The 18,051-nt window shown below is 33.6% G+C and overlaps 1 protein-coding gene across 1 annotated transcript; it reads right to left on the bottom strand.

The window, feature by feature from the left end:
* Window positions 1-16,851: 16,851 nt before the first annotated feature.
* LOC129971238 (uncharacterized) lies at window positions 16,852-17,841 on the bottom strand. Its single transcript, XM_056084831.1, has one exon. The coding sequence runs from the start codon at window positions 17,839-17,841 to the stop codon at window positions 16,852-16,854; it is 990 nt and encodes a 329-aa protein (XP_055940806.1).
* Between the last annotated feature and the right edge of the window lie 210 nt (window positions 17,842-18,051).

Here is an 18,051-nt window from a genome sequence, read left to right as displayed (position 1 = left end):
CGCAATACAAGTATGTGTTTACATTTCTGCTTCTGTGTCGTCTATGAAAAATTTCACAGTTTTATCCTCCTCGAAGTGCAATATTCTAGAAAGAAGTCAGCAACGACATGTGTTTTCACGTCTTCTACGATTTAGTCTTGGTAGACACAATCGATTCCTCACCTGATCTTCGCAAAATCGCAAAAGCTCTCCATTCAATGTCAAGCTTCAGAAAGGTCCGCACGGACAGATCATTTTTGGGCTGGGCACTCAGTTAAACTTCTTCGATTAACTCGGTTTATTTCGAATAAAAAATTACAAAAACTACTACAGTTTAGGGTTTGGTTCTTTGGAAAACAATTAAATGGAAACTTTTAAATTAAAATGAATGAAAGTTCCTCAGATATGATGCTCAATATTAAATGAATTATCACCTAACTCATTTGAAATTCATTTTCCTGATCCGTAATAAATGTTTGAAACATGCCAGCGGGTATACGAATTCCTACGCAGCAGGCATATGCATTCTATTTACAAATGAACTAGTCATTTAAAGCGCTTAAACCCAAAATGTAAAACTTTCAATTCTTAGAAATGACTTCATGTATGCCACATAACCATTCGGCGGGATGGGCAACTCATTTATGCGAAACATCTCATCCTCACATTCCATTCGCCTAAACTGCTTGAATTTATATATACCGGCTATCTGAAATTGCCTGTTACAGCATATATTCCTAATCCCTTGAGACGTTTCCAATGTCAATGTTTCGGCCACACCAAAGTTAATTGCCACGGGAGAGTAACTTGCGCCCGATGTGCTGAAAAAGGTCATGAAAACCAGGAGTGTCCTGCGCCAGAAAAGTGCGTCAATTGTGGGGAAGATCATGCTTCCTTTTCGAGACTTTGCAAACTTAGACACTCGAGAAACAAATAACCACTCTCAAATTCAAAGAAAACATAACTTATCTTGAAGCTAGACGTAAAATTCTAGCTCAAACACGTACGCCTGCTTTAACTTATGCTTCTACGGTGCAGAAACAGTTTTGTGTAGATTGTTCTTGTCCAAATTGTGTTAAATCTGTCACCCAGACAAAAATACTTAAAAAGTCAACGATTCAGAAACAGAGCATTCCACAAACAATGGAATTGAATTCTTGAAACCTGATAAACCTAATAGAAACAAATCGAAATCTGGAAAGCATTTAAAACTACAACTTTCAAAACGTGGTCTTCCTCCACAGGATATTAGACCAAAACTTAGAAAATCAACCTTACGCAATTCGGTTGCTTTGGAACTCTCCACAGTCCACAGGACTGAACCACAGTCTTTGTGGTTCAGTCCACAAAGACTTAACGTCCATTTTTGGTGGCGCTTAAAAACGTGTAGTCTTAATTGCACTTCATCCATTTGAAGAAGAGGATGAAGAACTTAAAATGAGTTCCGATATTTCGCAACTTCCCAACACAGTTCTCAATCCTTCACTTGAGGCAAAAGTTTCTTAATAGGTACTTTCGTTTTATGGAATTGTCGTGGCCTTCGATCCCAATTGAATGACATAAACACCATCCTTAGCAACTTTCATTATATCTGCTTTGATGTTCAGGAGACCTTCTTGACACCTAATATCCCCATCAAAATACGCGGTTATAACTGTGCTCGTAAAGATGCAGAAACAGCATCTCATCCTTCTGGTGGAGTTTGTATTTTCACGTCGAATTTATATCCGAGCACACCACTCCTATTACACACTTCTCTGCAGGCCGTGGCTGTTCAAGTTCACACACGAAATTTTGTCACAGTCTGCTGCATTTACTTACCGCCTCATGATGTCATTCGTCAACAAGATCTTGATAACCTTGTGGACCAACTCCCTTCGCCATTTATTATACTTGGATATTTTAACGGCCATAGTACGTTATGGGGTGAGGGCAGTACAAATTCTCATGGGCAACAGATAGAACAATTTATTACTAATAATTGTCTCTGTTTGCTCAATAATGATGAGAAGACGTACTTCCATGAACCCACCCATAGATTCCATAGCCTTAATCTAGCCATGTGCTCTCCTGAACTCTTGCCGCTGTTGAACTTTGCAGTCAGCAAAGATCTACATAACAGTGATCATTTCCCTATTATTGTCTCCCATGCTGATAGTGGCGGTGTGACTCCCTGTCCTCTGCGTTTTCTATTCTAGCGGGCAGACTGGGATAATTTCACACAATTGACAGATATCACAGAGACCATAATCAGTACTTACGACATCACGGGAGCAATGCAACTTGTTATTGACACCATTATAAACGCCGCAAATGCCACCATTCCAAAGACCTCCCCACGTCTCAGAAAACTTCGCAGACCGTGGTGGAATGAGACTTGTCGCGACAGCCACATGCAGCAGAAAAAATTGTCGAACATTTTTCGGAGGTACCCGACAACTGAAAATCTCATTGATTTTAAAAGAGCCAAAGCGCTAACTCGTCGCATTCGTCGTCAGAGTCAGATGGACTCCTGGATTAAATTCGTATCGTCTATTACATCATGACCTCCAGCAAACAGTTCTGGAAAAAAGTAAAGGCTGCTAATGGTATTTATTGCGAACCTTCCATTCCTGTTTTAAATACAGGAAGTGTGATACATTCTGCCCCATTAGAAGTAGCCAATTTTCAGGGCCAAGCATTCGCACAAGTTTCCGCAATAGAATCTCATAGTCCTGAGTTTCTGGCGATTAAGAATCCCGCGGAACGGTTGCCTTTGCCTTTTAATGACCGCCGCAAGTTTTCATACAACTGTAAATTTAAAATGTTTGAACTCGAAAAGGCGTTATCAAAATCTCATGATACCAGTCCAGGGCCAGATGGAATTACATGCAATATGATACGTCATTTGAATACTACTTCCCTTTCCAACCTGTTATTGTTACTGAACAGAATCTGGACCGAGCACAAGTACCCCTTACAATGATGCGAAGCTATTGTTATCCCGAACCTAAAACCTGGCAAAGATCCATCCAATCCTCTGAACTACCGACCAATAGCTTTGACGAGCTGTCTTTGTAAAACCTTAGAATGTATGGTCAATTCTCGTCTTACTTTTGAATTAGAAAAACAAGGATGCATCTCTCAGTTGCAGAGTGGTTTCCGTAGAGGGCAGTCTACTGTTGACAACCTCGTCCTTCTGGAAACGCAAATCCGCAATGCATTTGTGAGAAGAAATCACCTTGTATCATTTTTTTTTTTTGATATAGAGAAAGCGTACGACCGTACGTGGCGTCACGGCATACGTTCAACACTTTTTAACTTTGGTTTTCTAAATCTAAACTTGTCGAACGTTTGTTTTTATCTTGTCGAACGTTTAAAGTTCGCATGGATAACGTCTATTCAAATAATTTTATTCAAACTGAAGGTGTTCCACAGGGAGCATTCTTAGTGTTACTCTTTTTATTGTCCATTTTAGCCAAATAATTAATGGTTTACCTCCATCTATTCAAGGCACATTATACGCTATAGATCTCTTGCCAAGGGAGCAATATGCACCTGATACAGCGACAACTGCAGGTTGCTGTAAACAAACTTGTAGATTGGTGAAATGAAAATGGACATAAGATTTGACCAGAAAAAAGTAAATGCTTACATTTTTGTAGGAAACAGGGTATTCATTTAGATCCCAAAGTTCAGATTCGTAAGGCTACCATCCCTGTGGTAAATGAAATAAAGTTTTAGGGGGTAATATTTGACCGTAAGCTCACTCTCCTTCCACATGTCCTACATCTACGGAAGAAGTGCGACAGGTCATTAAACATTCTCAAGGTACTGTCCAGAACCACTTTGGGAGCAGATCGAACTTCAGAATTTATCAAGTAGTGACTTTATCCCGTATAGATTACGGAAGTATGGTGTATGGCTCTGCTCGTCCTACGGTTCTACGTAGACTTGATACTATACATCATTCTGCTTTGAGACTCAGCTTAGGAGCATTTCGCACCTCACCAGTCAAAAGTCTGTATGTTCTCTGCCATCATCTATCACTAAGTTTACGGCGTGAGAAATTATCTGCCCAATATTATCTTCGAGCACTGTCTGTTCCGAAGCATCCTGTGTGTTCTTTGATATTTCTGGTTAGTCTTTGGAGACTTTATAATGCTCGTCGCTCTCACGTACTTCCATTCTACGACAGAGTCAAACTGCTCCTTCGTGATTATGAACTTCATGATAAGGTAATTCAGACTACCGATCCATTTTCCTTTCCTCCCTGGTATATTCCTTAGTTTTCATTTTTAAATCCCCTCTCTAGTTTTGAGAAGCAGAGTACAGCCCCTATTGTCTACCAGAATCTGTTTATTTGTCATTGCTGTCAGTATTCAGATTACTCAAAAATATTTACGGATGACTCGAAATCAGATGATCATGTTGGTTGCGGAATAGTTTTCGATACCGACATGTTTAGTTACCGTCTAGATTCCTCTCTATCTGTTTTATTTGCTGAATTATAAGCCATCTTTTATGCTCTTCAGAGGATTTCACTCTCTTCTGATCGTAAATTTTGTATCTGTACTGACAGCATGAATTCATTGACAATGTGTTCCAACTGTAATAATCAGATTCACCCGATTGCCGTGGAAATCCTCGATCTTCTAAGGATTTTAAAAAACAGGGAGTTTAAGATATTATTTTGCTGGATTCCGAGTCATGTCGTAATCACTGGTAATGAGCTGGCGGATAATGCAGCTAATAATGCAGTGTATCTTTGCTTTCCTAGCCAGACATCCCGTTCTGTGATGCTAAAAATATTTTTCAACGTTGTCTGTACTCACTCTGGCAGGAATCATGGAATAATCATACTAATAACAAACTTCATAAAGTAATTTCATCATGGCCTTGTTTACCAGTGCAAGAGCAAGACGTCAAATTGTCTATGTACCACATTGGTCGCACTCGTTTTACTCATAAATAACAATTAATCGGTGATAGAGCTCCTTGATGCTCTAGATGCCAAGTGATTTTAACCGTTCTTCATCTTTTAATAGAATGCCCTTATTTTGATCATCATCGTTTACGTTTTTTTCTGTGCTTCAACAGTGGACATGCAAATGCTCGTGGTGGAACATCCCCCAAAACATCTTTTTAATTTTTTCAAAGCAATTTTTTTTTTATAATTTCATTTAACATTTACATTTGTTGCCAATTTTACAATGTTAGAAAACATGGCCTTGCAATTTTATTAATCAGTTTCTAATTTTACAGCATTTTACATAAAAACGTCTTATTTATTTTAACCATACGACTGTCGCAGTATAGTGAAATATGGCTCTTACGCCACTAAATCCCACTATCTATCCATACATCCATCCACCAGAATAAAACGTCTTCAGTCCGAACAACAATTCTCTGCATGGGATCAGTCAGTTCAAGATTCAGGTTAGTTACTCAGGACAAGTCAAGAGTACTTTTGTCCAGCATCATTCAAAGCATCATCGCTCCTAAAGTCTAAATCAAGGAGTTCCCAAGAGAATATGGTCTCTAAATAATTGTTCTTTTTTCTTCCGCAGAAGGAGAATGTACTCTTCTGTGAAGAAAATTTACTAAGATTCTTTATAACTCGGATACTTTCTTCCAGACAATTGCAAGCAAAATATTATATATCTCTTTGTTACTTTTTAAAGCTACCATAGGATTTTCTACATCTCTTTACTTCTTATAATTCATCCTGTTTCATTTTTTTATTTTCTAAATCATACCTGGAATACCAAACAGATTTTCAGAGCAATAATCGGTATATTTCAACAATTCATTTATTGAGAGACATTTTCACTCTTACTCCTCTTGGATAGAATATTTCATACTCTATTTTTACAAATTTCACGGTGTCTTCTTCATACTATTTGAGTATTTCGTCGCTTGAAGTAAGAGAAAACTGTAAAAATGCATTCCTTGAACATTTCTAGAGATTGTTTCTTTTAGTTTATGTGACGAGTTAATGCATGTGTGAGAACAACCTTAAAGCAGGCATATCATTTATTCGGTAATTTAGCTCTATTATGACCCTCGGTTTCTTGTATAATATTTACTGATAAAAAAACATTATCGTACACATTAAATTCATAATTCGTACATACTAAAAGCATGTTGTTTTATGCTATTTTCTTGTAGGAAGGAGACATGACGAGCCGTTGTAATTCATAATTTTTCCATGAGCTGTCCATGATGCAGGACAATGGTGCGAATCTCATGACGGGCAAATGCAACCCAACGCTTTCACAATCTCGGGAATTCCAACAAATCACGCAGAAAAAAGATCCGATTATTTGAATAAAAAAAGTTATTCAACACATTAAAATGCTTGAGATATTAGGTAATAAATTCCATTGAAACATGGAACAAAAATATTTTTGAAAGAGTCCAACGTTTTCTTTAAAAAAAAAACACGTTATAACAACCCATTGCGCAAAATCCGGATGTTCATATTTGGCATTAGAAAACCACCTCTATTTACACAAGCTACGGAAAATCTTTTATTTCTAAATCAATGATATTAAAGTAAATTTTTAAATCTAAAAATATGGAGCAAAATATTTAAGACTCCATCAACTTGTTATGATAATTTTCTAAGGAGAGTAACTGTTAGAATAATTAAAATTTTCAGAATTATACAATGTTTAAAAAAAAAGTTCTATAACCCTAATCGTATTAAATGATACGAATATATATTTCTTAGATTTTTCCAAAATTTTGCTGAAAATGTTTTATTCTTTTTTTTTTACTAAAAACTAGTTCGGTCATACAAGCTTTTATGTGAAGAGAAGTGTTAAAAAAACTGGTATTCAAAAATCCGTTAGAAAATGAATATTTTACATATTCGGTGAGTGGGTTGCTTTAGGTTATTAAACAGAAGTATCTTATTTAATAATTTGGTCTTCTTGCTGGCCTTAACTCCGATGTCCCATTCAGACTTATCTTGATTTGTTTTTCTACTTAGTACGTACCATATAATAAAGATTGCTATAATTACACTATTTTACGCTCCGTAAATAATAATACGCCGCACATAATATTTTTAAAAAAATGCACTTTTTGAATTAGCGTTTCAACTAATGTTCTGAGATCTTAAAAAAGACTTATTTTGAGACTTTCTTAAATTATTTGGAATATATTTTGATGCATCTTCTAAGTAAAAGCAAAATAATTATACAAAGACGATTCTCTTATTGATATTTCATATGAACTTGATTCGTGGTTAGTTCTTCCCTAAGAATACTAGAAAGGGACCAAGTTCTTATGGCAAAAAATAAACGACTGAGCTTAAAAACTTTTAAAAGGTATGTCATAAATATCATGGTAAACAAATAAAATCTTGAAATTGGCTTGTATAAACTACAAAAATCATACAAAATTTATAAATCTAAAAAAATTACACAAATGTAAGAATTTTTCTGATGCATCTTTTGCAGTTACGTAACATTGACATGCACTACATTGTTCGAACCATTCCCTGCATTTACAACAAGATTTTCTATTCTTAAAATAAATCGTTTCTTAATTGCTTGACAATATTGAAAGCAGTTAATGTTTGAAAACCTTGTTAAAATTTTAAAAAATTATAAATTACCTTGTAAATGCAATATTGATGTTTTAAAGCAGTAAGAAACACTGCACATGTACAGTATTGAGAACTACACTCCTTTTTTACCATTGTCGCACCTTTTTGCTGAAGTGGTTTTCAACTCCTGAGGCTCCATCGGAGGATCCAATGGACGCGACACATCTAAGGAACGGACACACAGATTCCGCAATGGCGGGCAGGAAACAACTTCAGCTCACGCATGTTGTCCGACCAGATGGAATCAGATGAAAAATCGTTATTGCACTAAAGTGCAATGTATTCCAAATAATATATATTGTTGTAATTAGATAACTTTTTGTTGCTTTTTTACAGAAAAACCGTGACTTGCTTTAGTGTTTGGCAAACTCTTCGATATTTGACATATTATATAAAAAACAGTAATAATTCTGATGTTATGCAACGGAGAAGGACGGGGTCTACCTTCTTATACTTAAAAATTGGGACACATTTTATAACAACATCAGACTATTGCATATAAAGGATATAATTTTATTAAGTTTTGTTCCTTTCACGTATTTTACTGAATGTAATAGTCATAAATTATCCTTAATTAGACTTAATGCCGAGAAATATATAAACTTTTGAAACTCCTTGCGAAAAGAGAATTAAAGAAGCCTATTCAATTTCTAGACAAAAAACAATTTTCGTTAATTATGATCGTATTGCGAGTAAAAATGCTGCTGCTTCTTACCAGGTAATGTTGAAGGCATTCAACGATTATCATATGAGTCGATGGAAAATTGTGCAAAATAGCTTTATATTAGTCATGTAAATTAGTTTGAAATGCTGATTCAAAATAGGAGATTTAATTATGATATCTTTACTTTAATTCGAATCTATTAATTGTAGGCGGCATTTGTTTACATAATACAGACCTAACTAAGAGTTTCAATGCAGTCGATTAATGTTACGCTTTCAGTTAATTTCACTTTTGTTTTAATTCAATTCTGTGTGACATGCAATATTTTTTAAAACAAAGGCGGATCGAAAAAAATTATTACAAATTTATTACATTACGTTTCCGGATGCGTATAAGCTGAGGATTGATATGTTTCTTCCGAAGCCAAAATAATACGGACTATAAAAAAATTATAAATTTTTTTTTTCAATTTTATGATGATAAAGCAATCATTTTTTCGCTGTAATAGTTTTGAAAGTTATACCATCAAGACACTAAAATTTCGTTTAATTTTTCATTCATTTAAATAATAATTTCATTTTTAAAAAAGTCCTCCGATGTGCACATTCCCTCCATCCATAGATTATATATGTCAGTTGTAAAGTTCAAAGTCGAATAGTTTTGTTTCTTGAGCGTCAATACACCCACAGATAAACAAACTTTTATCTTTAGAAAATGTAGAAATAAATAAAATAATAATGTTTAATATGAAGTGATATTTGACAAAATTAAGCTTTATTTATGCATACTAAAAATGATTCATAAAAATTGATGTTCTAAGCAATAACACAATTTTCAAACCGATTCTTTCAAGTTCCATATAATTGAAATACCTCTGCAGCTATTAAATTATAAATTTCTCAGTAGTTAGTTTCTCCTTGTTGCGCACATTTTTTAAGAACTACTGATTATTCGGTTAAGGTCGAAACTGATACCGTTTCAAATTTTTCTCTTTGTATTATTTCCATTTATAATTATTTTGAAAACACTGTCAATGAAATTTTGTGGCATTTTACAGGTTTACAAATATGGGTATCATTTGTATTCTGTCATTAAATTTCAAAAAAATATTTTTGCCATATTTTTTTTTGAATTATTATTTAATCCTAATGGGTTAGAAAGGCGCACGATATTTATAAATGTTCCCAATGAACCCAATCTCTATGCGAAATGAATACTTGGCATATTAATACTATACCCTGAAACAGTAAACTAATCTTAATAGATTATGTATTGAAGCTTTTGTCACTTCTTTTAAAGATCCATTTGAAAACCAGTTGAAATGAGTACATTGTTCAAGAAAACTGTGATATACAAAAACTAAAGCATAAAAAATATTTTTGTAAAAAATTAGTACCACATTATGCTTTCGCATATTATTTTTCACCTGCATGAAACCAAATTACAAAAATTATTTCTTCAATTGTAAGAGCTTTTATCTGATATATGCTGACATTGTTTGCTAAATGAACCGGTAAATATTATTTTTAACGCGTCTACAATCATAATTAATTCAGCATTACGTTTCATTGCCATGCATAACAGCATAATGTCTGTATCATTTCAAGTCACATGATCATGCATCGAATTTTACATAGTCTTATCAGTTCGAAATGTTTATTTAGTATAAGATCAAGTTTAAATGATTTTGTTTTAAACTTAATCTTTCACTTTCCTCAGTGTATATTAAGATTTCTAAGAAACTTTGAAATTACGAGTGCAGAATTTTGATTTTACTTTATAAATTGCTCATCTACATCTGTTACTAAATTTTCTGAGAAATTGCATCTATTTACTATATATATAATTCGACAAAAATCAAAATCTAAATGCTGCTGTAAGTGCAAGAAGCATGCGATAAATGAGATATTGTGAAATTTCAATCACCAAACAGAAAGTTATTGGGACAAATCTAGCGTTATTGAACGATGCAGGTGCAATGGATACGACAATATTTCGTGTAAAAATCTGGGAGAAGTTTTTATTGGTACTCAATTCTTTATTTATTAAATGAGAGAAGTATACTTTATTAATCTATAAAGTTCCCTTAAACAATGAAAGTTATTTTCGAATGATTATTACAAATTTCAAGGGAGTAAATTTTCACTATCTTATAATTCATTTTTTGTGAAGAGTCGATGGAAATGGAATGCATGAGCAAATGAAGAGATTGGATAATGACATTTAATAATAGCATTCTTCCAATTTTAACTTACATATAACATACTTGTACTTAGTTCAGAATCTAGATCCGATAATGCATTTAAGAAATCAATGCTAAAAAGGTAAAGTTACGGCACTGACTTATCATTAATTTTGTGTTAATAAAGAACAAAATCATACCTTCAATTCCCAACTCATTTATACACGGTAAAAATCTCTGATATTTTTAGACATGGAAGTTGTCTCTTATTGTTCAAAATGCATTAGATTAAGAATTCCTGATAGCGTCAAATATTTCTAAGAACTCATTGGTCTCATGAAAAAAATTATAAGGTTTATGTAATTAAAAAGAAATTTCGATCAGAATCTAGAAGAAGAGGAACTTTTTCTCGAATTTTTAAATGTATAGAAGTTAGTTATTACTGAGAAAATAAAATGTCATACGCTTGAGCTCAGAGTCATTTGGTCCGAATATTCGACAAAGACTTCGAAACGATGCAATTTCCAATAAAGAAGTTTTACGTCCTAAGCTGCATCGCAAATTTAATTAACAAGCATTTCTTTGATGAGTATTTTTTGCTATTTTGTTTTAAAAGAAAAAGGAGCCTTTTTTTATAATTTAAAACATATGGGTATCATTCACTGATCTATAACACGGGAAATCTTTTGACTGAAATATTCTAAAACCCAACGGCAATAAATTATTTTATGTTTCGAAGTTAATTGATAAACCCCTTGATAAGGTGAAATTTCCTAAACTCTGTCTTGCAGGTCGCTATAAATAAATTCTGAATTCGCCCTTTTGTAATAGAAAAAAAATGCTCAAATTGTATACATAAATTAAATTTAGTAACACTAATTTTTTGAAATCTTCCCTTAAGTAATTCAAAGATTGATCCTTTCAGTTTTAATTTCCATTTCTCAAATAATTTCAGTTGAGGTAAAAATATATGCTATTTAATAAAATTAAATTTTAGAGGCAAAGAACAAAAATTATAGATGTCAATATTATTTTGCGACCACTTACATTTTGTAATGATTTTGTAAGTTAAAGGAAATGTTCTTAATTTGCGAAGCATTTTTCGAGTGTAATAGAGCTTAAATTCTTAAATTACTTCCTGGATGTTAGATGTGTTTTTTTTTCCATCAAACATGGATAAGAAATTGGTTTTAATTTCACCGTCAATATTTATTTTGTTAAAATAATCAACTTGTTGGGCTCGCTGAAACACCAGTAAACAAAATTCTACCAAATACACAATAAAGTTAATGATTCGTTATTTTTTTAATACTTGAAGAAAACAAATGGCAACGTGGTTTTAACAAAGAAGAAATTCAGTACCATTTAAAATATTAAATTGTGACCTATTCTTTCAAGTGTATTTTGCAAACCAAAGATCTGAATTAACCTGAATAATAAAGGAGGATTAAGATAATTTTAAGAATTTAAATGCCATTCATTTTCACTATTCATCTTGCATTGATTTAGAATTTTGTTAAAATATAAAGATAATTTGCATTGATATGAGATAATTTTTTTAATAAATAAATTTATTCGAAGTTATTTATATTGCCGAAGGATTCTATTAAAAATTTCTTGTTGAATATTTTGTTCTAATAACATTGATATTAAAAGTGACAATAAATCATACTCGAATTTCTATATCTATTCTAAAAGTTCCATTTATTTGTTGAAATTCTTATAGATATTTTGAACATACAAATAGAACAGTCGAACTTTACATTTCTCTTGATGTTCCAATCCTAAAATATTTTAATTTCAAATACTGATTCTCACAGATTTAAATATGACGCAGTGAAATTTATATAATACCAAAAATATTATGATAAGCAACAACAAAATAATTTCAATTCAAAACTCCACTTTAATCTATTACGGGAAGAAATGTTTTATTTCTTATCGAGAGTGGACTTTTTGAATTGTTATGAACCTATCATTTTAGAGGGACAAGAAATATATTTTAATAACTTTCATTTTGTCACAGTTCAAAAATTCTCAAGATAAAAATTAAAGATATTATAAAACAATGTTTAAAGTATTGAATTTTTTAAAATTTAAAATTAAATATATATACTCTAGTATAATTAAAGTTTGTATAATGATAAAAAATTTCTGATTTTAAGACTGAATTTTCGCACAAGTATTGAAATTACATCTCATATTTAACTTCAGTTCCATAGGTTAAAATTGGATTGTCCTGGAAGATTCATCTCTCTAAGGTCACATTACCTCAAAACTAATGTCAAGGAACTACTTTCTCATCAAACTGCTTATAACAACACATTCTAAGCCAATCATTTCCTTACTAAATCATAACAGCTATTTCCATACAGAACGAATGAACAGAAACCACAAATCAGATCCAATCAAAAAATTTTGAAGTATTAAAGAAACTTATAATATCAAAATTCTGAAAACTCTTGCGATATCCCCTTGAGAACAAAAAATTTTAAATACTGAATAAAAGAATTCTATTGTATTGAAAGTGACGCAGAAATCGCAAGTCGAAAAAATGAAAAAAAAAAATTACTAAGCACTTCCGTTGAAGAAAACAATTTTAATGAAAGTATTACTGTGAAAACAAAATGTTCTTGATTTCAAATTACTGCCACTCACCCTCAAGATCTTTCGGCTAATCCTACATGGTATAAGAAAAAACTCTTACCCTTCCATATAATAATTCCTCCAGCGCATCACCAATATCCACATCCTCTAACATTGTAGGAAAACAAACCGACCCATTCATCCTAGGATCTTTTCAGTCATTTCTATATGCCAAGAGGGAAAGCCTTATATACCCTTAAATGCTTTCCTCTAAGTCATCTCCAACATATAAATCCACCAACATCTCATGAAAATTGACAGACACATATATCCCAGGATTTTTTCAGCCAATCCTATATGTCAATAATAAAAGCATAAAACATCCTTATACTTATTCCTCCGAATCTTATTCAACATCATTTGAATACAAACTGATTCATTCATCCCAGATATTTGCAGCCAATCCTCTATGTCAATAACTGAAGCCTTACACATCTTTAAACTTATTCGTGAAAATCCTGCCCAATTTCCACATCCTCCAATACTACATGAAAATAAACAGTCCCCTTTATCCCAGATCCTTTCAACCAATCCTACATCACAATAATCGAAGCCTTACAGATCCTTAAACATATTTCTCAAAATCCTGTCCAACATCACATATTCCAACATCACAGGAAAACAAACTGATCCATTTATCCTAGGTCCATTTCAGTCAATTCTATATGTCAATAACCGAAGCCTAAAACATTCTTATACCTATTCCTCTAAATCTTGTCCAACATCATACGAAAACAAACTCACTCATTCATCCCAGATATTTGCAGCCAATCCTATATGTCAGTAACCGAAGCCTTACATATCCTTAAACTTATTCCTCAAAATCCTGAATAACATCCACATCCTCCAACACCACAAGAAAATGAACTGACCCATTCATCCCTGATCTTTTCAGGCAATCCTACATGACAATAATCGAAGCCTTACACCTCCTTAAACTTATTCATCGAACACATCGCCAACATCCACATCCTTCAAGATTATTCAAAAACAAACTGACCCATTCATTATAGATCTTTTCAACAAAACCTACATGGTAATAATAGAATCTTTATACATCCTAACAGTTATTCTTGAAAATCCTGTCCAACATCCACATCTCCAGCACCACATGAAAACAAGCACAGCCATTCATCCCAGATTTTTTCAGGCAATCCTACATGACAATAATCGGAGACTTAGACATTCTTAAACTTATCCTTCGAACACATCTCCAACATCCTCCAACATTACACGAAAGCAAACTGACCCAATCATCTGAGATCTTTTCAACCAATCCTATATGTCAATAACCGAGGCCTTACACATCCCTAAACTTATTTCTCAAAATCCTTTGCAACATCTACATCCTCCAACACATCGTGAAAATTAACTGACTCGTTCATCCCAGATCTTTTCTGGCAATCCTATATGGCTTACCCAAGCTTTACACATCCTTAAACTTTTTCATCGAACACATTTCCAGCATCCACATCCTCAGACATCACATGAAAACAAACTGCCCCATTCAAACAAACTGATTTACTAAGGGCTCATCTACCAAGAAGGCAATTATAATCTCCAAGAAAGAAACAAATGATTTACAGCCAAACACCGTTATGCTGCAGTCACTTTCTCGAATTCAATGGGCACTTATAGTGCTCCTCTATTTGCAATAGCTTGGGACACGAACGTTTTAGCATGACGGGCCATTCAAGTATCTGTCACGGATCAGTTAATCGTCACTCTTATACCTCGCAATGGTTGAAGCAATCGCCTTCCGCACGAAGTTTTTTTTTTTTTTTCTTTCCCGATTCCGATTTCTTTATCGATTTTTTATTTCCTCCAGATTTTAATATTCTGTATGGGTGTGTGAAATTTGTATTTGCAATTACTTCTCAAACGATAAATATTGCATCCGGTAGCAAAAGTGGTTTTTTTATTTATTTATTTTTACTGTGATTACTTGCAGTCGGTAAGACAAACTCAAAAATCATTCAGAATTGTGAGTATAGAACAGTATATTCCAAACTGAAGGATTTTAATGCACATCATAGTTTTTGCAATAGTTCCAACAATCCTATACTGTTATCCGTTAAGGATTTTTTATTGCAGTTATTCTCGGACAACTCACTTAATCCAGATTTTAAGAGCTCTGAATCAATACGTTAAATATGTATTTGTTATCAGTACCCAGGCGATCAATGCTGAGTCTATTGCGAGTATTATACGATTATTATTTTTTTTACTATTAATATTTGCATATCTTACGTTCCAAGAGTTCAAAAATCATTAAAAAACTCATCATAATACAGATATTTTACAGGTTGGAACAATCGCCCAGTTGCTTCCTGGAACGATTTTTTTTTTTTTTTTTTTTGCAATGATTGTTTTTACAATTTTTTTACTCCAGATTTTAAAAGCTTATATGAATCCATCGCATGAATCAGCTTCTGGTGGAATAATTTTTTCTAGTATATGATATATATTTTTTTCTTTGGCACGAATATTTGCATTCTTTACGTGCATTTCAAATTGAAGCAGAAAACAAGTCACACAATAGGAAATTCGAAATTGAAACACAGAATCGTCACAATGGTTGGAACGATCGAGTATTTTTCTTCGCCAAGATAGAGCTTTTTTAACTTCTTGCTGTAATTTTCCGGACCCTTTACATTGCCAAGTTTCAAAAATACATAAAGGTCCATTGGATCTGTATTTGTCCCTGCACTGCTAAGGCCAGTGGGATATGTAGACCATTATAATTTTTGTTTTTTTTTTACACTAAGAAGGGTTCTATTTATTACGTTAGTTTGATTTTTGAATATTCTGATGATTTTTATTCTTGAAGAGGATTTTTTTTATTTTATTATTTTTTTTATTTCAAAAGTGGAAAATTATAGTTAAAATGAGCCGACTGAAAAATCTAGCAATATTATTATTCGTTAATTTTTCGTACCCAAGAAGTAAATATAATAATCTGTCCAACAAAATACTTGACACATTTAAGCAACATAAACCACAAGATAAACTGGATCCTTCTCATAATAAACGCAAAAGCTTCAAACTCTTTTTAAAAAAAGTGACTAAAATATCAGGAAACAAGTTATATTACAAAATAGAATTAAGTGAATTCCGATTCTGCATTCATTTTTTCGCCGAAAGAATAATCCTGCTTGGAAGTAACAGTTTTTGTCTACTCTAACAACTTGACAAATTTCAATGTTCCACTCTTAGCAACAGAAATTTCTTATCTTCATTTCCAAAAAAATTAACACCACCAGTCATACAACGTTCCTACATCTCTTTTTCAAGGCCAAGAAGACATCACGTACGTCAGAATTATTGGCTTCGTTCTACATTCATACATAGAAATCTTTCTCTACAACAGTCCGAAAAAGGAAGCATACCTCGAATTTTAACCACACAGTTTCTTTTGAACTTGACAACCTAAATTTCATCAAAAATGTTATTTTCTCAGGCAACAACCTCATAAGATACAATTTGCAGATGTAGGGTAATACGGGGTGTTCGTGGGTAATCAAATAAAAGGGACCTGATCTGTCTTTTTTCCATTTATTATACATAAAGCAGCTACTGACGAAGACATCTAAAGCACATTAACAGAACATCACAAAAGCACGCGCACACACAGCAACAGGAAACACATCCGTTACATCTCTCATTAGGCATTACAAAATTCTGAATCATAAAGTAATAAAAAAGAAGCGTATCAAAGTTCAACAGAAACTGCGCATGCGCCGGTTTCCTGATGACTACAACTGGAATAGGGGAAAGGCGTCTCTAAGACGGAACATCCCGGCCCCCGTTGGACAGTTGTCCAACACCTTCTTCGAAAGGGAGTGGGCAGAGTCTGTTGATACTTCGCCGAAAAATTCCTTTAGGGGTTCTGATGTCTGCGACACGGACTAGTCCATCTGTTCCAGGATATATCCTTTCAATTCGGGCCAAGTTCCATTCCATGGGGCTCTTGCTATTATCCTTCAGGAGTACCAGCTGTCCGGGTTTGATGTTCAGTTCAGGTAGTTTCCATTTAGCTCGAGACTGCAAGGAGTTGAGATATTCTTGACTCCATCTCTTCCAAAATTTGGATCTAAGAGACTGGATGAGAGACCATCTAGAAGATAAAGAAATGTTAGTCAAGGAATCACTGGGTTCTGGTATTGACAACAGTGGTGCTCCCACCAAAAAATGGCCAGGTGTCAAAGGTTGAATATCAGCTGGATCGGCAGAAAGAGGACACAGTGGTCTTGAATTCAAAACTGCTTCAATCTGTGTCCCCAGCGTAGTAAGCTCTTCAAAAGTCAACACTGTTGATTTAGTCACCTTCAACAAGATCCGTTTCATAGCTCCAATATTTGCCTCCCATAATCCACCGAAGTGAGGAGATGCTGGAGGTATGAAGTTCCACACTATACCTTCCTTGGCACAAAATCTTTGCACGGAATCCGATTTGCATGCTTTTAGCAGAGAATCCAAAATATTTTTTGCGCCCTTAAAATTAGTGGCATTATCACTCCATATGATTGAGGGTTTTGACCGCCTAGCTATGAATCTCCTAAGACAAGCTAAAAAACTCTCAGTAGTCAAATCAGACACTACTTCAAAATGAGTAGCTCTTGTACTAAAACATATGAAAATTGCAATGTATGATTTTAAAGTCACCCTAGATCTTTTTAGATTAGGTTTAGTAATTATGGGACCAGCGAAATCGAGTCCCACCTTTTCAAATGGTCGAGATGGGATAACTCGATCTCTTGGTAAATCGCCCATCATCTGTTGAATAGTTTTATTTTTTACTCTAAAACAGGTTAAGCATCTTTTGATTACACTTTTTACTTTGGCTTGACCAGCTGGTATCCAGTATTGCTGTCTAATTAAATACAGAGTAGTTTGAACACCGGAGTGGAGTGCTTTTTTATGAAAGTATTCTATAAGTGTATCTGTGAAATGGTGTTTCTTTGGTAAGAGTAGAGGAAATTT

Source organism: Argiope bruennichi, chromosome 6 (genome assembly GCF_947563725.1).
Source record: "Argiope bruennichi chromosome 6, qqArgBrue1.1, whole genome shotgun sequence".
NCBI classification, from domain to species: domain Eukaryota; kingdom Metazoa; phylum Arthropoda; class Arachnida; order Araneae; family Araneidae; genus Argiope; species Argiope bruennichi.
The sequence above is the reverse complement of the archived record's forward strand: the minus strand, read 5'-3'. Positions and strand labels throughout refer to the sequence as shown.